The following is a 26,570-nucleotide window of genomic DNA, read 5'->3' as shown; positions in this document are numbered from 1 at the left end:
CCTTTATGAATTTGTTCAACTAATTCTTTTTCTGCTGTACACATATTTTTACCACCATTATTTGAAACACATCTTAACAGATTCCACTTCAGGTTGTATTGAATTAAGGTTTTCTCAACTTCTTTGAAACTATGCTCACACTATAGGGTTCCACACAGATTATTCAGTAACTTCAAACTCAGCATTGAAGAAACAATAGAAATGAGCAGTACATATAACATCTACTCATTAAGAACTAAGGCAGACCACTCAAATAATGTTTTAATTGGATCATGGGAGCCATTTCTTATGAATGGTTTACCACCACCCCTCTTGGTGCTGTTCTCATGATGGTGAGTTCTTGTGAGATCTGGTTGTTTAAAAGCGTGTAGCACCTCCCCACTCTCTCTCTTCCTCCTGCTCCAGCCCTGTGAAGTGCCTCATCTAGGTCTGTGAGCACAGGCTCGTGGGTGGAGCCCTAGCCAGGGACCTGCCCATCTCGACACATCACTTCCCTAACCCCCTTCACAATCACCTCCTACTAGGCCCTGCCTCCAACCATTAGATTACAATTGAACAAGAGGTTGAATAAGGACACAGATACAAACCATATTAATAGACAATTCTATATCTACACTAATATAGATTGATATCTGTCTATATGCATATCTCTTGATCTCTCTACCTATAGTTTGATATATATATCCATTTCCTCCAAACAAAGATGAATTCTAATGCTACTTCTAGGGATTTCACAAAGTCTAAATCTATTCCTCTCTTACAGTTTTGGTCGTTAGAAAAGAAATCAGGTTGGTTTTACAGTCTTCCCTAAACTTTTTGGAATTGATGCCTCATATTCCTCCACAGGTCTTGAGCTAAAAAAGCTTCCATGAGAAAGCCCTCCTATACAGTTAGTGAATTCAGAGATGCCTAGACAAGACTGGATTTCCTAGATCCCTGATGAGCTTGATTTTTTGGGTGCCTCTAACCTCAGAAGGAAAGAGTTGTGTGCTTGAATAATGATGCACATAATGGGCTCAAGAGGAGAAATGTAGAATGTGTGATATATACTTGTTATTAGGGAGAAGATTCACTCATTTTGGGGACCTGAATAAATTAATATACCTTGGGAAGAAAATTCAACAAACTAATTGGTAGCAAACTTGTGGCTTTTAGTTAGCTGTTAGTGGCTTTTTGTAAAAGGGATTCGGGTGAGTTCCTCCTACCAGCCTCTTTGGCACTGAGAATAAGTATTAATAATAATAGGTAACATTTATAAGTACTTATGTTAAGCACTGTGCTAGATACTCATGAATAATCTTATTACATCCTCACAAAAGCCCTGTGAAGTAGGTAATACTGTTAATTCCATCTTATAGGTGAGCATACTTAGGCTTCTAGGCTTATAAATGATATCTAAGTTTGTCTCCCTAGGTTCCAAAGGGGCAAAGCTACCCAGCCCCATGGATTAAAGAAAGCATATTCACTTGCTTATACAGGTCAAGTAAAATCCTCGATGCTAGGTTTGATTGGCTCTGTCTTTTATGAGTGGTAAATTCTGAGCATCTGTTTCTGAAGCCTTGAGGTCTTAATGTGTGCAGCAAAAAGACATTTATTTGTAGGTCACTGGAAAGGCAAAGGTCTTTCTGTGGTCATGCATCCTCAGCTTTAATTACTTCAGAGTGAACAGGCAGAGAGTTTGGAGCCTAAGGAAAGACAGAGGCAAGATTTATTGGGGTAGGCAGCTTGACTATATTTGGAGTAAAGCCTCTGAAAATGTGGTCATTTTTACTTTGGATTTCCCAAAAGGCGTTTAGGATTTCAATCATGAATTTTATCTATGTTTACATATAAGAAATGGAAAAATAAGTTTATGACAACGCATTCCTGAATCTCAAACAGGCTGTACATATTGCTGCTGCAACTTCCCAGGGTATCTATAACTTAGAGTAGAGGTTGACAAACTATGGCCCATGGGCCAAAAATGGCCTGCCATCTGGTTCTGCAAATAAGGTTTTGTTGGGACATACTTATGTTCATTTATTTATATATTATGAATGGCTGCTAAAGCATAATGCCCTACAAATGCAGAGTTGAGTAACTGCAACAGAGAATGTGTGCCCAAAATATTTACTCTCTGGCTCCTAGGTGGGGCTTTGGCAGCAAACCTACTTTTAGTCAAACTCCTTGGACCTAATATGAGCTGGAACTTGTTTTTCCCTCTTTTTCAGACCACATTTTCAGAGCCTTTACTCCAAATACAGGCCTAAGTTGGAAGCCAGCTAAGAGACTCTCCTAGCCTTCATGGCTTCCTTACTTAAGCCCATCACTGTGATTTTTGTCCTTTCATCAGGACAAGGGTTCAAAGAGTTTCTCTAAGGCTTGGAGCAGAGTTGCTTAAGTAGTCTTACACTAATGACAAAGCGATGGTTATTGGACAGTAAGAGTAATAGGATGGAGAGTAACTACAAAAAATAGTGATAAAATGCATAAAGTAATACATAAACAAAACAGTTCATGTTTGATAAAGTCAAAGTAGAAGTCTTTAGCAGTTAAACTGATCAAATTCTGGAATTGTTAACAGGTGTCACACACGGAATATTAAAACTGAACATTCAGAAAATGTGTCAAATTTGTCTATGTAACAATTCTGCTTTATTGTTAATCGCCACTTGGAGGAATATTTTACTAGTGTGCTGCTTTAGGTACAGTGAGAATTTAACCAAAGTGATACAATTCCATTTCTATTGGCTTTACTTTGCAGTTAAAATGATTCAAATTATTAAAATAAAATTAAGCTGTTTTATTCATAGCAAGTCAAAGTTATCTTCTTTTGGAATATCTTTTAGAAACGATGAAATGATGTATGAAGATCTGTGCTGAGAAATGTCTTCACTACAGACGAAAAAGCCAAATTACTAGAAAAATTCAGTTTGAAGTAGACAATACATGCTGTTGGATTCTTCATGGAATAGTAACAATACCACCAAACAGAATGTGATTTTACAAAAGTGTTGAATATGCTCTTAGAATGATAATTTCATAAACACACTTGGGAGAATATAATTTGAATACAAATGTACTCTTATTTAGCATTTTACAGTTTTTATGAATTTCAAATATATCAGAAAAGATTGCTGGTGAATTGGGAGCAAAATATATTTTTCTTCTCTCTAAGACAGAGAAGTCCAGTAAAAGAGTCCCAATTTGCCAGGCGCAGTGGTTCACGCCTGTAATCCCAGCACTTTGGAGGGCCAAGGCGGACTGATCAGGAAATCAGAAGTTGGAGACCAGTCTGGCCAACATAGTGAAACCCAGTCTCTACCAAAAATACACACACACACACACAAAATTAGCCAGATGTGGTGGTGTGCGCCTGTAATCCCAGCTACTTGCAAGGCTGAGGCAGGAGAATCCTGTGAAACAGGAGGCAGAGGTTGCAGTGAGCTGAGATTGCGCCATTGCACTCCAGCCCGGACGACAGTGCTAAACTGTGTTTCAAAAAAAAAAAAAAAAAAGAATCCCAATTATGGCCTCAGGTTCTAAACCAAGTATGTCTTGGCTGAAGAGATTTCTCCTGGAATATGGTGTGTGGTTCTGGGCGTGACACATGCAGAGGCACATAAGCCACTCCAGAACATCTAGAAGGGAAAAACTGAGATATTTCATACTGAATTATTTGGAGAAATCTAGTATTGGAAGAAGAGTGCTGGAAGGATATTTGAAAAGGAGTTTGTCAGTATGGCCCAATGACTAAAACCAGAAACATTATGTAAATTAAGTTGAAATGTAAGGAAAACAGATTTTAGTTGAATCATGTTCAGAAGACTTCAAATACAGAATTCAAGAAAAGCAATGAATGGTTTCTGGAGGCGGTGACAGTCTTCATTTCTGGAATGTCCATTGCAGCTATTTGGAGAGACAGTATTCTGAATTTTTAAAAAATATAAGAGGTTATAAAAGAAATCATCAATGATACATATTAAAATTCAGTATAATAAAAATGAAAATAAACTCTAAACATAACTGAATATGCTTGGCAGAAATGTGTTAAAGGATTTCTAACAATTATAAAGGATATCTAATTCTGATGCATAAAAAATTAAACACCATATATATGAATGTAAGATGTAAATAGATAATTCACACGAGGTATAAACAACTAGAAATGTTTACCTTCACAGTTTTTTTTAAAAAATTCAAATTAAAACAGAAATGTACCATTTTATATGTATAAAAGAAACAAAATAGAGGGCAAAAACTAAATTGGTAATATTCAATGGTGGCAAAAGGGTGTTTTAAAATGAATTCCATATATTGCTGGTGGCATTGTATATTGCTATAGCCTTTGAACAAGCAATAAAACAAGTTAAAACTCATCACATGGACCATTTATAACTTGCTTCATTAAATCTATTCTTGACAATATTGTCTAAAGAAACAGCTTACATGATATAGATTACAGTGGCATCTATAATAGTAAAAAAGTTAGAAGCAAATAAACTATATTTACAACAAATTGGTGAAATATATACCAGCCATTAATCTTTTATTAAAATCTAATAATTTTATTGTAACAATTGTTTCCCCAAAATGTTATGCAAAGGTAGTGATAAAATGATACATACCATAACTGCAGCAATGTAAAATGTGTAGCCATGTGAGCGAAGAGAGGAAAAATGTGTGTGTGCAAATAAAATGTGTGTATGTAAAATTACAGAACTCTCCCATATATATATATAAAGGATATATATATATGGTTTTTGAGTTTATTTTAAAATATTCTAAAGCTAAAACAATTCTCCTAATTGTTTTTTATAAACTTATTTTACTTTTCACATTTTGGTCTTTCACCTATGTGGAATTGATTTTTATGAAATAAGGATAAATGTCCATGTTTTTGTTTTCCCATAATCAATTTTCGCAGCCTCACTCAGCGTAACTGCTAAACTTCTATCAAGTATCTTTATGTGTATAGGATGGTTTCTGAGGTTTTGATGAAATATGTTCATGTTATCTAGCTTGTTTTTTCCTGAAGCAATGACTCTTAATTCCTATAGCTTTATACCTTAGTAATATATGGTAGAATAAGTATCCCCTGTCTCCAAATATAATCTTTTCTCCTGGCTATTCTTGGACATTTGTTTTTTTATAATAGTTTAGAATTACCTTAAAATAACTTTTTATTATTATTATTATAACTACTGGGGAGAATTGACATGTTTTGTGACATTTAGTCTTTCTGTGCATTATTTCATTTAATTGAATCTTCTTTCATGTTAAATCCTTTGGTTCTCATCATTACCATCCTAGTCCAAACCAGTATCCTCTTGTCTGAAACTCTGTGATATGAATGTGCCTCCTGAGTACATGTTCACCAACATCCTCATTTCTCCCCAACCCCACCTCTATTTATTCTCCACATGGTAACAAGAGTGATTTTACCCAGATTACAGCACAGCTATGCTCAAAACTTGCTAATGTCTCCTATGTCACTAAGAATAAAAACCCAAATCCCTAACCATGGCCTAGGAGAACCTGATTTGGTCACTCCTCTGACAGTATCTTCTACACATTTCAGTGTTCTTACTCCATTCAACCCATGTAAGTGTACTTTCACCTCAGACACAGTTCCCTCTGCTTGTAATTCCTTCCCTCCAGGTATGAAAGTGGCTCATGCTCTCATTTCATTCAAGTATTCGCCCCAATACTATTTTATTATAGAGAGCACTTCCTGCCCAACTGACCTAAATGATCACCCCTGTCCACCACAGTACCCCAAGCCAGCTTAATTTTTCTTTATAGCACTTATCACCACCTGATATGGTATCTATTTATTTGTTAATTTTCTTTCCCCTCCATTAGGACATGTACATCAAAAGTCAGCAATAAATGAATACTTACGCTCTGCACATACTTTGTTCATTATTTTTCCCTTCTTTCTCTATGGCTGTGGTTTTGTGAAACAAAGAGAAAAAGCCTCAAAAATAAAGTCAAACTCAATATAATTTCTGCTTTCACATAGAGTTATACTCTTATTTCAGGTTGCTTTTCTAAAACACCTAACATTGGGGATAAATAGAGGGTCAAGTTTTAAATGCAATATATTGGTGGTGGTGGTAACATACTGTGCCATCCATCATTTAAAGAAAAATTTCAGAATCTGTCATGCAAACAATCTCTATGAACAATTATTTAATACCAATACAAAGACAAAAGATGTGGGGGAGTTGTCCCAGCCTGCCAAATGGAGAGAATACAAGAAACTGCACCTCAGATTATCCTGTTCCAAACTTCTCCAATGGTTCTATTTCTTGCCTATTTACGTCGCCACCAATCCGGAGCCACTGTAGCCCAAGGAATTCCTGACTTTCTACCTGCAGGTCTATTAAGTGAGGGCAATTACTCTGCAAAGAGGTGACAAGTCCTTTACAGAAAATATTGAATTCTAGGGTAGAAAACTGTGCAATAATGAAAGGTCAGGAAGACCACAAGGAGCCAACTCCACTGCAATAGCGACTGCAGTTGGGGAGTGTCCAGGTACCACAGTGAACAAGGCAGGTACAGAGCACAGCATCCACTTATTGTCTTCAGGGATGCTTTTGGCATTACTCTCTCAGAGATCAATTTACTGCTGAGCTACAACACTCTACATTTGGGAAAAAAAAAAAAGAAAAAAGTCTTTCTTTAAGAACAGTAGGTATTGTCAATCCTTAAGCTACCTATTTCAACAGGACTGGGACCATGCAGGTGTCTGTGAGATGTGTTGACCTTCAGAGAAGTCCTAACTAGTCAGCAATGTAGAACTTTGATAGGTGAGGTCATGCTTAGTGAACTGAAGCTCATCTTTTATTCAGTAGATATAAACTCAGTTTTGTTCAACTGAATAACTTCTGCTACTCCAACACTCAAGAGTATTGGCTGCTGTTTTAGAGCTCTGATACACTGTTCATTTTGTAAAGGCAATTTACAGGGTGTCTCAACTTTGGCTATAGATAACCAAGTTAGGAGAGGATGAAAGGGTTCATGACATTTCAGTACAACTGAACAAATGCATGACTCTTTTTACCATTATATAAGGCAAACTAAAAAAGCAATATGACAGTATTTTAAAAAGGGAGGTAAATTATATAGGTTACTAAACCAAAGAATCATAGTTATTATTTCTTTTTTTTTGCAGAGGAAATAAAGAAAATTTTTTAAAAATGGAGTAAAGACTATTTAAGAGGAAATAAAGAAAATGGAATAAAGACTATTTTCACCACGCCTGCCCTTAAAGGGGCTAAGCACCCTCAAATTATATTCATGCTTCTTAGTTCTCACTTCCCCTTAATATTGGCATAACACAACCATGGCATTCTGCCAATTATTATCAGAATGAAAGACAGGGCATTAGCCTTCTCTTTTTCAAGGAACAAAGTTCTTAAGAAACAACTGATTACTGCTTGCCCAGGGTCTGCACATAAGACAGTAATTCTCCTGGGGAATCTACTATTTATGGAATAAACCTTGAAGAAAAAAATTCAATCTGAACACATTTATTGCTTTAATAGTCATTGAATGGTCACAGTCTTGTTTTTTCCTTCTTTTCTTCTTAACTATGAGTTTTATTTTACTCAGTGGCTTATAGAAACCAAGGTTCTGCAAGCCACCAATATGCCTAGAGCCCTACAAAGATTTCCAAAGGATTTGTAATATAAAATTCCATCCTTGCCTCTCCTTCCAGAAGGACGTAGATATCTAAATGGTAAATATGTATCTATATAGGTGTACACACACACACACTTGCCTGCACACTTACTTTCTTACTCTCCTCATAAAGATAAGTAAAACATACTTTTTCAGGAGGATTCAATATAAAATCACAAAACTATATAAGGAAAAAAATAAGATGAAAAAACTTGAAATTAACAGCTATCCTCTTGGAAGTTAAATTGCTACTTACCTTTGTAATATAGCTGATGAAAAATAAACCTTATGCTCCACTGAATTAAATTAAATTAAAAAAGGTTACAGAAAAATCATTTATGATAAATTCAGGGAATACAGATACTTGATTTTACACATTCAATAAATATTACCATGCCAAAGTATGAAGACATTTATGAATTACCTTTCAGTTCAGCTCATGCTAGTGTTTCCATAGCAATAGCGAGTGAACAGTTAAAAGCCACTTTATCATTTCTGTAGCTTGTGGTGATCACCTCATGTTCATTTTAAATTTTTTAAAAAAATGCCTCTATGCACGTAAAAATTAATTTCACCATACGTGTATTTCCTCTTCACCCTAGTGCAAAACTTAACAGGGCAATATTGGATTAGCTTCCTTTATTGGTTTTCAGGCTGCTTACTTTTATCCCTTCTAAGATTCTGGTGCATCAAAAAATTTAACATGTAATATAATAATCTCTTCTAACATTGGGATTTACAAATTTTTTATAGCAAAACGTGAAGGACCAATTCTTGAAGACATTCCCAACCCTCACATACTCCTCTCCTTATGTGTATCAGTTAGAGTCCTGGCAGGAAACAGATGGCACACTCAAGCTGGCTAATTAAAGAGTTTAACAAAGAGACCATTTATAAAGACGTGGCTAGAAATAGAGGAAAGAAAATCGAACAGTTACCTCCCAAGGACAGAATAGCCAGAGCTGCTAATATCCCTAAGGCAGAAGATGCAAACAGTAGTTGTCAGAACCTGGAGCGGGTGGTGGGACAGAGAGGAGTACCTTTCAAGAGATATAGCCTTCAGTATGGTGACACATGAAATCATGGCAGTGACCAGGGAGGAAGGGAGCCAGCAGAATAACTATCTAAACTTCACCTCTTCCTAATATGCCAGCAGTGTTCCCTACTGCAGTAGAATTGAAACCAGACAAGAACTAAGAGGACTAAGGAACTCACTATTAGGGTCTATATAGATCAGCCCCCTTGGATGCAGAGCAAGGTAGAAAGGGGGAAACTGAGGATCTAGAGAGGAAGAACTAAGGCATCCATCACATCCCTAACTTAGGCATATCATTTCATGAAAATGAACTTTCAATTTATAAATAGCATAGCAGGAGTTTTTCATGAGCAGAACTAGAATGGAATTTTATGGTGAACCATCTGTAGAAAAGAAGAACACATTAAACAAGATACTCAGACTCACATGTGTTATAAGGTAAGAGAAATATTTATTTAATTTTGCACAAGAACGAGCTTATACTGAACAAATTCAACCAAATAATATTAAGTGCAGTAAAACAAGGAAATAGGGATGACTTTTCCTGTTAGAAAATATTAAGTAACCATGCCTGTGCATTATTTTTATCATTACAATAACTTGTTTCAGATTTCTTTTCAGAGTGTGTACTGTACATAACATGTTATAGCTTCTTTGCTTTACTTCTGAAAATATAATTCATTCACTGCCTGACGTTTTATTTCTTGCAGTGAGGAACCTAACTGATTCGTGAAGATTCTGATTTAGAGGAAAATTTTCTGTACCAGTGAAGCTAGAGGCTTTCACAGATCCAATGGGCTCAGGCTTTCTATGCAGGGTTCAGGTCAAGGTGTGTATTCCACGCCTATTCTTCTACATAGTGATGTCAGACACAGTAGAGGCAGACTTGGGGTCTAATTTTGCCCCAATAATTTTCCATTTGTGATTTTGTCAAGCTCCACAAATTTCATAATTGAAAGTTCACTCAACTATTAGCAAAGCTGCATTTAGCTGCCCACAAATCGCCCAATTTAAGTTTTAACTTTTTTTTTTTTTGGTCTTTTTAATGAAGGAACATTCTTTTAACATAAATCTCCCATGAGACAGTTAACTTCACAGTTCCTGAAGGCACTGCGGATCCACTGAGCAACAGATGTGGCCATTCTAGATTAAAGAAAAAAAAAGAAAAAGAAAAGCAGAAAGAAAAACAGAGTATGAATTTTTAAGCCATTAGTAAATGATCACATTTATTGATTGGTACTTAAAAATAGAACTGTATAGTTTATTTCTGCATTCCTAAAAATTCAATGGCCCAATCACTTTTCATAACTCTACTATTGCAGACCCAATTATTATGCCCAGTGTATTTGTGTGAAGTCATAAACTGGCTTTATTTACCCATTGGCATCCTCTTGTATCCTATTTTCTTTTATTTACTTGCAAAATATGTACTGAGTCTATATCAGCACTATGTATATTAATAAATAAAGCAGACATGGTCACTACCCTCACAGGGCAGGGTTTGCAGTTTATCAAAGGAGAAAACTAGTATCAAGCAGGCATATAATCAAAAATTGTGAAAAGTGCTAGAAAGGTGCTATGAACTAAATGTTTGCATCCTCTTAAAATTCATCTGTTGAAATCCTAACCCCCAGTGTGACGGTATTAGGAAGTAAAGTTTTTGAGAAGTAATCAGTGAGGTACTGATCCCATTCATGAGGGTAGAGCTCTCATGAATGGGATCAGTGCCCTGACAAAAAGATGAGAACACATGCTTCCTCTCTCTCTATCTACCATATGATACAATGAGAAATGGCCATCTGCAAACAGAAAGTGTGTCATTGCCAGATACCAGATCTGCCAGGGTCTGGATCTTGGAGTGTGAGAAATGAATTTCTCAGCCTCCAGAATTATGGGGAATGAATTTCCATTGTTTAAGCCACCAGTCTATGGTATTCTTTTACAACAGCCTGAACTGACTAAGACAAAAGGAAATAAACTAGGTGGTGGTGTGAGATTAATAAAAGATTAGCTACTTAGTCAGTGGCCAGGCAGACCACTCAGTGAGGTGATACTTAAATGGAGACCTGGAGACTGCATGAAAACGTGGCCAAAAGCACAGGAAACAGCATGAGGAGAGGCTTTGAAATGAGGAGACTTTTGTGTAGTTAAGAAACTGAAAAAAAGGTTTGGGTAAGAATTTTCAGTTGGGGAAGAAAACTGTAGAGATGAAATAGGATAAATAGGCAGAGAAGAACCAGATATGCATAATTAGTTTTTGATCTAAAGTTTCAAAACAATATAGTGTTGTACAAAGAAGAAAAACCTTCTATCCTATTCTTTTGATTCCCTACACTCTTAACTTTTCTCAACCAACTACCTTATACGATAATGTTAATATCGTTTTAAAAACCATGATGGTGATAATATCCCTCCACTCCTTAAGCGTGTACTCTGTGTCAGACACTTTGCCAGGCATTTAAAATACATTATCTAATTTCAACCTCACAGTATTCCCAGTGGGATTCCTATTAATAGTCACACGTTTTAGATTCAGGAACTGAAGATCAGAAAGCTTAAATATCATGTCCAAAATCACACAGCTAATAAATGGTAGAGCTGGGATTAAAACTCAGGCTAGCCTGACTCTAAAATACATCCTCCATTCCACAGTTTCTCTCAGAAAATTGGCTTTTGATGATTGAAATGCATTATACTTTAATATGATAAGAATCCAAAGTGTCCTTGTTTCTATAAGAGGAAACCCAAAAAGATTTTGATACTCCAGCCTGTGCTGAAGCATACCAAATGAGGGAAAAAGCCAATATATATCCAAGAAGAATATTATCAATTTAACTTATCCTCATCTTTTCTAAGTTATTATTAAGCAGAGTTCTTATTCTGGCAGTGACAGACTCAACCATTTCTTAGACCTCTAGTGTCATTTTAAAGCTTTGTCATCATGTCTTTAACACCTAACATATTCCTAGAGACAGAACTGTTCAAATGGGACTTGGAGAACTCAGCTGTGCCTCAGAATCTTAAGATGCCCCAGGCTGGAGCCACTTTTTCCTCTCCTGTCTGCAAATGTCCCCTTTAGGGGCAGGCTCAGAGGCACAGGCCTTCTGAACACAACCAGGTTACATGATCTTTCCTAATTCATTGGCTCAGAAAAGTAATGGGTATACCAGTTCCTGGGAATATCAGCTCCTCAAATTATATGGCTTTGGAGCAGAAATATAATTAGGGAATTCCTGGAGCCTTCTGTCACTGAATATGTGCAATTAACATTAGAACCCTATGGGGAAGAAACCACTAGTATTACTCCCGTAAGTATGTCTTAGGGAGAGACTCTTTGTTTTCTAAAACCTTCCAGAAGTATGTTGATTATTCCATATAAATATGTTCTGCTATAACAGGATTCTACAAACCATTTCAATGGCAGTTTCTTAATTAGGGAAGCCTAGTTCATACATGAACAAGTAATAAAACATTCCACTTGGGTTCCAGTTTTACTAATACCATAGTTTCTTATATAAGACTAACCCTCCTATAGATAACAACTATAAAGTCTGATCAAAATACAAAAATAACAATTGAAAGCAATGGAGAGTGTCAAGCAGACACTAGAGCAGTTTCAATCTTTGAAAGAAGGAAAATGTACTGTGTGAGTGTTGTTTTCACTTGGTATTCCCCCTTAGGGCACTCCCTAATCTGTGCAGCTTGAGATAACTGGAAGGAAAGCAGAAAGCCACATTCTTATAATCCTGAAGTGTCAGAGGACAGCTTGGGGGTTGTCAGAGTGGCTGGAAGTTGAGGGGAAAATAGCTATAAAAGAAGAAATGAATCAGTAAACAAACTCCTCTCAAATCCTTGGCTTGTGTTTGAATTGCAGAAGAAACTCTAAAGAGAAAATCAAGAGAGCCACAGTTGGAAGGTAGAAAGATCCAAGGAGAGATTTCAGATGCTGCTGACTGAAGCAGTGTGTGAAATTTGTGTCCTTCTAAGATATAAAGGATTGATAAACAGTTTAAGCTTTACTTAGACTTCTATCTCTCACCATCTATAAAAAATCAACTAAAATGGATTAAAAATTAACATGTAATATTAATACCTGCAACTGTAAAACTACTAGAAAAAAAACATAAGACAAATGCTTTAGGACACAGGTCTAGGCAAATATTTTATGGGTAAGACCACAAAAGCACAGGCAGCAAAAACAAAAATAGATAAATGAAACTACATCAAACTAAAAAGCTTCTGCACAGCAAAGAAAACAATCAACAGAGTGAAGAGACACCTTGAAGAATGAAAGAAAATATTTGCAAACTATTCATCTGACAAGGGACTCATATCCAGAATGTATAAAGAACTCAAATAACTCAATAGCAAAAACCTGCAAACAATCCAATTAAAATGGGCAAAGGATTTGAATAGATATTGCTCAAAAGAAGTCATACAAATGGCCAACACATATATTAAAAAATGTTCAACATCACTAATCATCAGGGAAATGCAGATCAAAACCACAATGAGCAATCATCTCACTCCAGTTAGAATGGCTTTTATCAAAAAGACAATAAACTACAAATGCTGGTGAGGATGCAGGGGAAAGGGAGCCCTTATGCACTGTGGGTGGGAATATAAATTAGTACAGCCATTATAAACAGCATGAAAGTTTCTCAAAAAACTAAAAATAGATCTAACATATGATCCAGCAATCTCACTACTGGGTATTTATCCAAATGAAAGAAAATCAGTATATTGAAGATGTATCTGAACCCCCATGCAGTACTATTCACAATTGCCAAGATATATAATCAACCTAAATGTCTGTCAACAGATGAATGAACAAAGAAAATGTGGTATATATCAACGATGGAATACTATCCAGACCTAAGAAGAATGAAATCTTGTCATTTGCAGGTAACATGCGTGAGCCTGGAGGACACTATGTGAAATAAGCCAGGGACAGAAAGATATATACTACATGTTCCCCCTCATATGTTGGAGCTAAAAATTGCATATTATAGAAGTAGAATTATGGTTATCAGAAGATAGGAAGAGTATGGGGGAAAGAGGGTAGGAAGAGGTCAGTCAAATGATACAAAATTACAGCTGGAATAAGGAAGAATATAGGAGGAATAAGTTCTAGTGCTCTATAACACTGTAGGATAAATATAGTTAATAGTAATTTATTGTATATGTTCAAAAATCTAGAAGAAAGGATTTTGAATGTTCCCAACACAAAGTAATAATAAATGTTTGAGGTAAAAAATATCCTAATTACCCTGATCGTTAAGTATTGTACACGTGTATCAAAATATCGCTCTGTACACCTATAACTATGTTTAACCACTATGTATCAACTAAACATAAAAGGAAAAAACCAAACAAACAATTCAAGCTTTCCATTGAGGCCCAAAAGGGCCATGATTAGGAGTAAAACAAAACCTACAGATTAAGAGATTCACTCTAAAACCAAAGGTAAATTTTAAACAGACCCACCTAACTGGTGTAAAGCCAACCTCTAATAAGTGCCAGGTTATTGGCCAATAATTTACAGCCTGCTAGAACAAAAACAGTCTTCACAAGAAGCCAATTGAACTTACAGTCTATACAACATAGCATCCATCATATCCAATATATTGTAAAAATTAATAGACACGTGAAGAAAAACAGGAAAATGTGGTTCCTAATCAAGAGAAAAAGTAGTGAATGGAAAATGACTCAAAGATGATCCAGATGTTGTAATTAGCAAAGACTGGAAAGTATTTATCATAAATATGCTAAAAAATGTAAAAAGATATGGTCATAATGCATGAACAAATAGTAAAATTTGGCAGAGAAATTAAACTATTAAAATTTAAGTGGTAATTCTGGAACTGAACAATGCAATATCTAAAATGAAAAGATTCACTGGATGAACCTAATAGCAGATTAGAGATGGCAGAAGATAAAGTCAGTAAATTTGAAGACAAAGCAATAGAAATTTTCCAATCCATAAAACAAAGAGAAAAATATTGAAATAAAAATAGAACTTCAGTGACATTTAGGATAATTAAACCATCTAAACAAATGTTTAAGTGGAGTCTCAGAAAACGATGAGAGAAAAAATGTGGCAGACAAAATATGTGAAAAAAAATGGCTCAACTTTTCTCAAGTTTGGTGAAATGACATCAACCTAGATATCCAGAAAGCCCAGCAAACACCAAAGAAAATAAAGACAAAAAAAAAAAAAAATCAGACCTAAGTGTATCATAGTTAAACTACTAAAAACCAAAGGTAGAGAAACATGAAAGGAAAAAGGGGGGAGGGGAGATAAATACTGCATAAGAGGGAATTAAAAGAAACAAATCATCACTGTATCAGAAACAATAGAAACCAGAAAAAAGTATCACCTTTAAAGTTCTGGAAACAAATCTGTCAATCTTGAATTCTATATCCAGTGAAAATATTCTTCAAATATAAAGACATTTTCAGATAAATAAGAGTTGAAAGAACTTGGTACTAGCACACCTGCAATAAGGAAAATGCTAAGGAGCATTATTCAAGCTGAAGGGAATGTAACCAGATGGAGACTCCAACATGGAAGAAGAAATGAAGAGCATCAGAAATGGTAAATACAGTAGTCTTCCCTTATCGGTGTTTTTTCTTTCCACAGTTTCAGTTACCTGTGGTCAACCATGGCCCCAAAATAAGTAAGTAAAATGTATGATAAAACATTTTGAGAGAGCAAGCGAGCGAGTGAGAGAGAGAGAGAGAGAGACAGACAGACCGACAGAAATCACATTCACATAATTTTTATTACAGTATATTATAATTATTCTATTTTATTATTATGGTTGTCAATACTGTGCCTAACATAAATTAAATTTTATCATAGGTATGTATAGAAAAAAACATAGTATATATAGGGTTTAACAGGGTTCAGTACTATTGTGGTTTCAGGCATTCACTTGGTGTCTTAACACATATACCCCTTGTGGAAAAGGGGGTGACTACCATATGTGAATAAATATAAAATATACTATTTTTCTTTTCTTAATTTCTTTAAAAGACATAAGACTTATTAAAGCAAAAATAGTAACATGGAACGGTAAGATTTATAGTGAATAGAGTTTTAAAATATATTATTGTTTTAGTACAAAGGCTGTGGGGATAAAATTATAATGTTGCAAAGTTCTTATATTTTATATGAGTAGTATAATTTATATCTAATTATAATATAATAAGTTAATGATGTATATATTATAATCTTTAGGACAATAATAATATAAAAAGTTATAGTTTAAAATCAATAGAACGATTTAAATAAAAATGTTATTAAAGAAAAAAGAAGGCAGAAATGGATAAATAGGTGTATAAAATATAGATGGAACAAATAGAAAACAAATGACAAAATAGTCCTAAATTCATCAGTGTCACAAATTATATTAAATATATATAAACAAAACATTTTAATAAAAGATACATATTTTCACACTGGATAAAAAATAAGAACTGTACATTAGCTATTAAAATACACTTTAAATATAAAACCATTGATAGACTGGAAGTACATGAACAAAACAATATACTGTGTGGCTAAATGAATATCAGACAAAATTAATTTCAAGTCAAGAATTCTTGCGAGAGATACGGAGGGACATTAAGCAAAAATAAAATGGTCAATTCAACAGGAGATATGAGTACACACTGTGTAATTAAATTTAATAAAATTTGATTACAGGCAAAATGAATTTAATACAAAGAAATAAAATGAAGGTTGCCTATTCAAAGTAGATATTACCTGAAAGGGGATCGAAAGGTACTGTCTAGAATGTTGGATATATTCTGTATTTTGATTTATCAAACTTATCAAACTATATGCTTAACTATGACTGTCACTGTAATAAATATTACCTTGGTAAAAATGAAAATAAAAGTGACTCACTGAAACTCAGTCTATCAGGAATAATAGTAGGACTAGGAAGGAATAGTAGGAATAGGAATAAGCACCTACTATCAAAACTAATTATAAAAAGCAATTATATTTATTTAGTGACACAGTAAAATAATTTTCCTTAAGACCCTGCTATTTTTGGCTATATTTATTGTTAAAGAAGTTCTTGCCACTTTTCATGCTAACTTCTGAAAATAAAGATTACATAACAGTCAACTTTTAATTTCTAGCTATACTTACTTATATTTTTTAATCCTATTACTATCAACATTTCAGTTTAATAGAGTCCATTTCCTTTATTTTCAACCTTTTTGTAGTTAAAGTGAATATATAATTATATATATTTTTATCTTAATTTTTATAAGTATTGCCATTACTTCAACAGCTGAATAATAGTATATAATCTTCTAATACATATTTAGAATATATTATAACACATCATATAATTGCATTGTATACAAAGTTACTATAATTTATTTAACTGTTCTATTGTTGGATATTTTAGATTCTTCCTGAAATCTGTATGACAATGTTGAGATGAATACTGGCATGCATATAGCTTGTTTTATACTTTAGATTATTTCTTTAGGTTAGATTCTCAGACCTGGGATTAAAGAGAAAAATATAATTTGTGTGTGTGTATGGGAGGGTGGGGATTGTATATGTTGCACTGTGTATTTTTTAATGATACAAACAGTGCACAAAAATAATCATTCCAGTATATCTCTGTCAGCATTGGAAATTATTATGGGAGAACTTTTTTTATTATAGTATGTGAACATAGTTATTATTTTAATTTACAATTAAGGTTCAATTATTTAAAGGCTGAATGATTTCCTCTTTTATTTTAGTAGTTGTACTTTTTTAGTGAATTGTTTATTTACCTTTTGTAGTTTTATTTATGGGGAAGTAATTGCTTTTTCAAAAAGTTTTAGAGGCAAGGTCTTACTTTGTCACCCAAACCGGAGGGCAGTGGCATGCTCATGGCTAACTGCAGCCTTGAACGCCTAGGCTCAAGTGGGCCTTCTGAGCAGTTGGGATTATAGGTATGAGCCACTACACCCAGCAGTAAGTGCTTTTCTTGTTTACTCTGACAAAGAAACCAAACCTGCTAAAGCTATTTTTCTAGTCTGTAGTTGTGACTTTTCTTCTTTTTTTTTTTTTGCTAATTTTATGTATCTATAGAAGTACTAATCTTTTCTTTTCTTTTTTTTTAAAGGTGTGTTGTTCATTTATGGTAAATCTTATATTGATAGATAATACCAGAAGATTTCAGCATAGCAGGTAAAATACAGCAAATCCTAACCAGCACAAGTTTTAGTGACAAATGGCCTGTTCCATGAACATAGATGACTCCATCAGGTAATCACATTTTTGTTTTCCTAAGTGTTTACATTTCTTGACTGTGTCACCTTCAGATTCGAGATTTTAAAGGTTTTTAAGTGGTATAAGGTGCTACTTGGGAGAGTTATTGCATAGCATTTCCATGGCATAGAATAGTATTTGGTTTAGAAGACGGAGACTAGTTAGCTGCAGCAGAATGAACATTTTCTTTAAGAACTAGTCTTTTCTTTGAGGTATATTTTATCACTGATAAATGTAAAAACTTATCTCCCGTCTAGAATTTTGATATTTAATTATATTTCCTTCATTTTGATTCATTTTAATATTTAAAACTTTTTCCATGTGAAATTTGTTTTGATATGTAACATAATAACTGTATGTTATTTCCCTCAAATTGTTATCCAGTCATTCCATTATTTGTGAATTAACATTTTTTTCCTCCATTGATTTGCAGTCTTTCTGATCATATATTAAAAGCTTTATTATAATATTGTTCATTTCTAAGTATTTTTTTCATAGATTTACTTATCTATTCTAATGTTAGAACAGAGGTCCACTGGTACACAACTTCAAGTTTGTAGATTTTGGTAGATAAGGGCAAGATTTAAGAAGTGAGGTACTTGATCATTTTATAAAACTCTGATTTTTTTCCATATCTCAATAATTGTAGCATTATATCTAGAGTCCCTCTAGGAGTTAAAGCAGCTCCCTGGTTTCTGATTTTCAGTTTCCTGCTCAGTGATTGTCTATTAAAGGAAAGAACTCCCTAATCCCTTCTTCCTCCTTATTTCTCAATTGGATACATCCCTCTTTGTTGTTTGAAGCTCAAAGTGTTCTAAGCAAAGGGTGCTTCTCTAGAATATTTAGAAAAGGAGAACTTCTGAATTCATTTTTGATTCAAGAGTTTAACCTTTGAGTGGAGAAAGCTTTTTCTTTAACCTAAGCAAATTAAATTTGAAAACACTTTTAAAAAGAGAAGAAAAAATCTTATCCTCTTCTACCCAACTAACTCATAATTCTTAGATCTCATTTACTGAGGAGTTACTCCTCAACATTTACTGAGTGCTTACTATAATGTGTTGAGCACGGTATGAAACTTTTTGAGTGGATCATGTCACTTAATTCTTATAGTAAACCTCTCAAATAGACATTATCACAATTCCCAAGTAGGTACTATTATTTTTTCCATTTTTAAGGAGAGCAAATTGAGCTACAGACAGATTAACAAATGTCCCCTGAAGTCAAATAGTTAGTGAGGTTGACAGGCTTTGAATCCTGACCGCCTGATTCCAGAGACTACATTCTTGACCACTAGACTAGGTCTATCCAAGAAAACATTTTGTGATGACAGGAATGTTTTCTGTGTGTGTGATATAGTTTGGATATTTGTCTGCACCCAAATCTCTCCTTGAATTGTAATCCCTAATCCTAAAGGTGGGGTCTGGTGGGAGGGGTATAGATCAAAAGGGCAGATTTCTCTTGAATGACTCAGCACAATCCCCTAAGTGCTGTTCTCACCATAGTGAGTGAGTTCTCATGAGATGTGGTCATTTAAAAGGCCTTTGACAAAATTCAACAGCCGTTTATGCTAAAAACCCTCAATAAACTAGGTATCAATGGAACATACCACAAAATAATAAAAGCTATTTACGACAAACCCACAAATCATGCTGAACAGGAAAAAACTGGAAGCATTCCCTTTGAAATCAGGCACTAGACAAGGATGCCCTCTCACACCACTCCTATTCAATATAGTATTGGAAGTTCTAGCCAGAGTAATCAGGCAAGAAAAAGATATAAAAGGTATTCAATTAGGAAAAGAGGAAGCCAAATTGTCTCTATTTGCAGATGACACAACTGTATATTTAGAAGACCCCATTGTCTCAGCCCAAAATCTCCTTAAACTGATAAGCAACTTCAGCAAAGTCTCAGGATACAAAATCAATGTGCAGAAATCACAAGCATTTCTATACACCAATAACAGACAAACAGAGAGCCAAATCAAAAGTGAACTCCCATTCACAATTGCTACAAACGGAATAAAGTACCTAGGAATACAACTAACAAAGGATGTAAAAGACCTCTTCAAGGAGCACTACAAACCACTGTTCAATGAAATAAGAAAGGACACAAACAGATGGAAAAACACATGCTCACGGTTGGGAAGAATCAATAATGTGAAAATGGCCATACTACCCAAAGTAATTTACAGATTCAATGCTATCCCCATCAAGCTACCTATGACCCTCTTCACAGAACTGGAAAAAAACACTTCAAACTTCATATGGAACCAAAAGAGAGCCCACATAGACAAAACAATCCTCAGCAAAAAGAACAAAGCTGGAGGCATCACACTACCTGACTTCAAACTATACTACTAGGCCACAGTAATCAAAACAGCATGGTACTGGTACCAAAACAGAGACACAGACCAATGGAACAGAACAGAGGCCTCAGAAACACCACCACACATCTACAATCATCTGATCTCTGACAAACCTGAGAAAAATACGCAATGGGGAAAGTATTCCCTGTTCAATAAATGGTGTGGGGAAAACTGGCTAGCAGTGTGCAGAAAGCAGAAACTGGACCCCTTCCTGACACTTTACACTAAAATTAACTCCAGATGGATTAAAGATATAAACATAAGACCTAACACCATAAAAACCCTAGAAGAGAACCTAGGCAAAACCATTCAGGACATAGGCATAGGCAAAGACTTCATCGCTAAAACACGAAAAGCAATGGCAACAAAAGCCAAAATAGACAAATGGGATCTAATTAAACTCCAGAGCTTCTGTACAGCAAAGGAAACAATTGTTAGAGTGAACCAGCAACCGATAGAATAGGAAAAAATTTTTGCAATCTTCCCATCTGACAAAGGGCTAAATCCAGAATCCACAAAGAACTAAAACAGATTTACAAGAAAAAAACAAGCCCATTCAAAAGTAGGCAAAGGATATGAACAGACACTTTACAAAAGAAGACATCTATGAGACCAACAAACATGAAAAATGCTCATCATCACTGGTCATTAGAGAAATGCAAATCAAAACCACATTGAGATACCATCCCATGCCAGTTAGAATGGCAATCATTACAAAATCTGGAGACAACAGATGCTGGAGAGGATGTGGAGAAACAGAAACCCTTTTACACTGTTGGTGGGAGTATAAACTAGTTCAACCATTGTGGAAGACAGTGTGGTGATTTCTCAAGGACCTAGAAATAGAAATTCCATTTGACCCAGCAATCCCATTACTGGTTATATATCCAAAGGATTATAAATCATTCTATTATAAAGACACATGCACACGTATGTTCATTGCAGCACTATTTACAATAGCAAAGACCTGGAACCAACCCAAATGTCCATCAATGTTAGACTGGATAAAGAAAATGTGGCAATATACACCATAGAATACTGCGTAGCCATAAAAAATGATGATTTCGTGTCCTTCATAGGGACATGGGTGAATCTGGAAACCATCATTCTCAGCAAACTGACACAAGAACAGAAAACTAAACACCGCATGTTCTCACTCATAGGCAGGTGTTGAACAATTAGAACACATGGACACAGGGAGGGGAGCATCAAACACCGTGGTCAGTTGTGGGGGCTAGGGGAGGGACAGCAGGGGGTGGTGAGGGTGGGGAGGGATAACGTGGGGAGATATGCCAGATATAAGTGATGGGGGGGATGAAGGCCGCAAACCACCTTGCCATGTATGTACCTATGCAACAATCCTGCATGATCTGCACATGTACCCCAGAACCTAAAGTACAATTAAAAAAAAAAAAATATATATATATATATATATATATATACACATAAACATATATAAAAATGTGTGGCACCTCCCCAGCAACTTTCTCTCTCTTGTTCCCAATCCTGCCATGTGCAGTGCCTGCTCTTGCTTTGCCTTCCAAAAAGCTTCTTGAAGCCTCCCCCAAAACACACAATGGCAGTGTTTCCTATACAGTCTACAGAACTGTGAGCCAATTAAACCCCTTTTCTTTGTAAGTTACCTAGTCTCAAGTATTTCTTTATAGCAATGCAAGAATGGCCTAACACAGTGTGCTATGTAATGTGACAGCCAGTAGCCACATGTGGCTACTGTGCAATTGAAATGTGGCCAGTATAACTAAGAAATTACATTTTTCACATTATTTAATTTTAATTAATTAAAATTTAAATAGCCACATGTGGCTACTGACTAGCATATTGAACAACAGAGCAACAGATAATAAGCTGATAGAGAATAATTTCCAGGGATGACTGTGTCTGGATTTGCTTACCATTACATCCCTGGTACCTGCACAATGCCCCACACAGTGTGTATTTATCAATTAAAAACAAATAACTCGGAGGGGAGTAGAATGGAGAGGTAATAAATAAAACAGTGCTTTCAAAGCACTAAATTGTAAAGAATGCTTACCTCTAATGAAATACCTGAAACCTGTTTTGCCTAAACTTTATTTTTGAAATAACACAAAATAAATGTGATAAAAATGAGTATTTGAGATAAATCTTACAAAACTGAGCATATTTTTATGACATATTTAATAATAAGAGATAAAGGAATTGGTATCTAATAATAACTTCTAAGAATCAGCACTTATTTGACAGGAAGAACTGACTTTAATATCATAATACACTTTCTAGAATATATTCCTACCAAGAGCTTAGAAAGTATAATAGCTGTTTATAAGGCAGCGAATGACAAGCTCATTCAAACTCTTTACCCCAGAAAACAGTTTGAGTTGTTTTCCTGCCTATTACTATATGCATTTTTCTTACTAGAAATACCTGTCTGTGCTATATTTCATTTTTGTCCATCACTCAATATGTATTTTTGTCACTATAGCTCAGAACAATAATCTCACGAATGATTAAGGGTATGTAAAAGGATTCAACTCTATTTGGTAATTAAATGTCAGGAAGTATTTTCCTGTTAGTCGTTAGTGCTAAGTTTTGAGATATGCACTATTAAGTATACACATGTAAAATGTATATTAAAGGAACATTGCATATACATTATTAGTAACTTTTAGTAATAGTAACTTTTAAATTTGCTAATGCATTTCATAAAACAGCAGTAAATGTTCACTCAAAAAGCTTTGCTTGATTGACAAATTGCATTGATTGAAAGAACTAGAAATTTGAGCTTGAAATAGAGAAAAATGGTATCTCAAAGCTTAAAGCATTTTATATTTCTTTGTCCTGTTACTTCAAACCACTCTGGTTAGACTTTGTAGTAAGTGAATCTGAATTAAATTGCTCTGTAGGAAAAAAAATTACAAAATGGAAATGCTCACTTAAAAAAACAGAGCAGTTACAGATATCTGGCTATGTTATGCTAAGAAAAATCTGACACGTCTGCTATTTAGTTGTTATTGTTAAGCCTTCAGGTTACTCATTTAATTTTAGTGTTGATTCCAAAATTATGACTATGAAGCATAATGGCCACAAAATTAAATTTTTTAAGAAATAATAATCAAATTAGAATTCTTCCAAAATTGTCACTAATCTACAAACTCTACACGCTCTGCTTACATTCATTGTATTTGTGCTCTTACTGAAGCAAAAGGCACAGGGCTCTATTTTCCTACGAGAATAAGGAGAAAGGGCTTTGTAATGGTTTTTCTCCAACTGTATGAACAAAACATGGCAAAAAAAAAAAAAAAAAAACCAAAAAAACAGATCTTAAATTTTCCAACGCAATGTAACTGACCACAACAAACCAAGAAATATGCCCATCTTTGCCACACTGATTTCCACTTTGGAAAACGTAATAAGTCTACTTCGCTTATGTATCTTACGGATCTCATAAAAGAACCAGATAAAAATCAATAAAACAGTATTGTCTACTATCATGGAAGAAGAAACATGTGGATTGTTGTTTTAGCTTTTTTAAAAGGTGTGTATAGTTAGACACTTAGGACAATTTAAGTAGCTTGTTTCTATTCTGGTGATATAAATAGCAGATTATTCTGGTTTCGGTCCATGCACTCTCCTTGAATATACATCAGAGGGTGGCACGTGACAGCCTTGGAACTAATAGGGCTGAATGGCATTCCCCCTATCTATGTTTGAAAACTAAACAGAAAAAGAAAAAAACCGTCCCATTGTCCAGGTTGTGCACATTAATATCTATGAGCCCTGGGTGCAGCTGGCAAAGTGCTCACTATTTAAATTCAATGGAGTTTACCTTGCACTGGCACAGAGTACACTCAGTGCCATGTTTGATCCAAGAGGACCCAGTGAAGCGAACCACATTCATCTCATCCAGGCAAGTCTTGGTGATGTCATTGCGGATGGTGTCAGCCTGGCAAGGGTCTGTGACACAGCGTGGGCAGCACTCATTCTCTGGGAGAATGCTGAATTCACACTCCACATCTGGGCAAGGCAGGGGCCAACAATCAACTTCCCCTTGCTATAAGGAAAACATGTGCAAGGGCAGAGGGAGAGGGACGAGGAAATGGAGGGAGGCCAGGAAAAAGCAGATGAGCACAGTGTTTATTGGATACTCAATTTATTTGATTGATACTTAAACTTAGATCTACAAAGCCCATGTATCTTTCAGGGAATCTATTGATATAAAATCCCTATTAGAATGAGGAGGTATGTATTGCAGCTTGATTTTGAAACAATCTTCAAGGTTTAAATAACACCAATAAAACAAAAGCAAAAATCACTTATCTTAAAACAATAAAATATGCATGCCCCTATCTTTCCCATGACAAAGGAGAGTTAATCTAACACGAAGGAGGTTGTTATTTAACTTTTTGCTCATGTGATGCCTTTTTTATTCTTTTGATATTTTTTTCTAATCTGTTTTTTATTCCTTTATGAATAAAACTTTTACAGGAAAATAAATAAATGTGAAGGGAATATGATGGTTTTTCTTTGTTCATTTATACATTTCAGTGTAGAGACTTTGAAAAAAACACCCTAGGAATTGATTTCACCCCTTTTTAATTCCACACAGGAAAACTGTGTGAACTGGATCTTTTTAAAATGTAGTTCCCACCTGTTTCCATTTTCTTCATAATTCTGAATCTCATGGTTTGGGAGATGAAAGCAGCCTTCAGGCACAGAAACTGACCTTGCTCTTTCCATTGATTTTTGGGTTGAAAGTACAAAAAGGAAGGAACAAAAAAGCTTTGCCTTAAAAATAACTTCACACAAATAGAAAGAAACTGGCCATAACTTTAAAAGTAGCATCTTCTGTGAAAGTTTCTGCTACAAAGATGCATAGACCAATTTTCCTTTTCATTTACATCATTAGAAAGAGGCAAGAAATTCGTTCAACTGATAAAAGACTTTATCAAATCACTACTTTCTTCTTACTTGTTTCTAGTAAAAGTTTCATAAATATATAGAGAAATTCAATTCTAATATATATTTATTGCATATCCATATTATGTGCAAAACAAGGTGCCCACCAGAAGCATTGCAAATAACAATTGTTAGATGGAAATAAATGGTCTTGGTTGGAGGGGGGTTGCTTTGTTTTTTAAGTCTAAGCATAACTGACAGAAATAGGTTAACAAAAGTTCTACTTGGAAAAGTAATTTTTTTTTCCAAGAATGTCATTGTTCTATCAATAATTGTCTTTAAGTTAGCCTAAACTGGATAGGAATGGGGAAGCTAGGAGAGTTTTTTCTTCTTTTGAGCTATAGAGATACTCCTGAAAGAGACATTACTGTTAGTGAAAGACCATTCAACACTTTGTACCACATCTACCTCAGAATATTCCTTCTTGGGTTGTGATGTGTAACTAACACCTCATCATCCTAACCAGGCTCACTTTTTATAACTGTGGGCTGGTGCTAGATATTGGCAGATGGGAAAGGCAAGGTCGCTTCCCTATTTAGATTCTGGGCCTAAATTTTCTTTCCACTTCATGCAGCTAAATTTACCAAGCAGCGGCACTGTTGACAATTCTGGACCCAGGTGTCACCACTGTTGTACAAGGTTTCCCCATTTTGATGGAGGCACTGACTACTAAGCCTTGGATCACATTCAGGGCAGCAAAAAAGATCAACTGTGGGATTCTCACAGTCACAGACCATCCGTCGACACATAACAAATCCATTCTGCATGAAAAAGAAAAAAAGTAGTTACCAAAAACCTCCATTGCTCAAAACAATAACATATATATGTATTTCAGATAATGATATAGAAGTTGAAATAATTCACACTGTTTATTCAACATAATAAATTTTCTTTAAAATTTCATTTTGTAGCTAACACGAAGAAATTATGTAAGCTGGAGGATTTTCAATTTCCTTTTCACATACTACTCTTCATATGACCAGAAAATATTTTCAGAAATGACCAGCATAAAATGATAAGCACTGTATATAGAAATGTCTTCATTTATATATAAGTATATATTTGTATATTAGTATGATAACTTGCATACTAACTAAATTTTGTTTTGTTTGAGGGCATGTGTTTTAATATTTCATAGTTAATAAATTATATATTTATTACTAAATTTCTGGAGTATTTAAAACCTATGTTTTTGTATAAAGTGTTATCAATTTCTTTTATGATGGTCAAGTTCTTGGTATATAATATTATTCATT

At 34.8% G+C, this 26,570-nt stretch overlaps 1 protein-coding gene across 1 annotated transcript in view; it reads right to left on the bottom strand.

The window, feature by feature from the left end:
* Positions 1–9,138: 9,138 nt before the first annotated feature.
* Positions 9,139–26,570, bottom strand: part of NELL2 (neural EGFL like 2) — a 371,569-nt gene continuing 354,137 nt past the window's right edge. Inside the window, exons 19-21 of the mRNA XM_017529745.2 lie at positions 25,899–26,075; positions 24,185–24,409; positions 9,139–9,847 (exon numbers count right to left, since the gene is read on the bottom strand). Of these exons, the coding sequence (XP_017385234.1) occupies positions 9,797–9,847; positions 24,185–24,409; positions 25,899–26,075 (453 nt within the window). The 3' untranslated portion in view covers positions 9,139–9,796. The remainder of the gene's footprint in view (positions 9,848–24,184; positions 24,410–25,898; positions 26,076–26,570) is intronic.

Source organism: Cebus imitator, unplaced genomic scaffold (genome assembly GCF_001604975.1).
Source record: "Cebus imitator isolate Cc_AM_T3 unplaced genomic scaffold, Cebus_imitator-1.0 Scaffold2, whole genome shotgun sequence".
NCBI lineage: Eukaryota > Metazoa > Chordata > Mammalia > Primates > Cebidae > Cebus > Cebus imitator.
The sequence above is the reverse complement of the archived record's forward strand: the minus strand, read 5'-3'. Positions and strand labels throughout refer to the sequence as shown.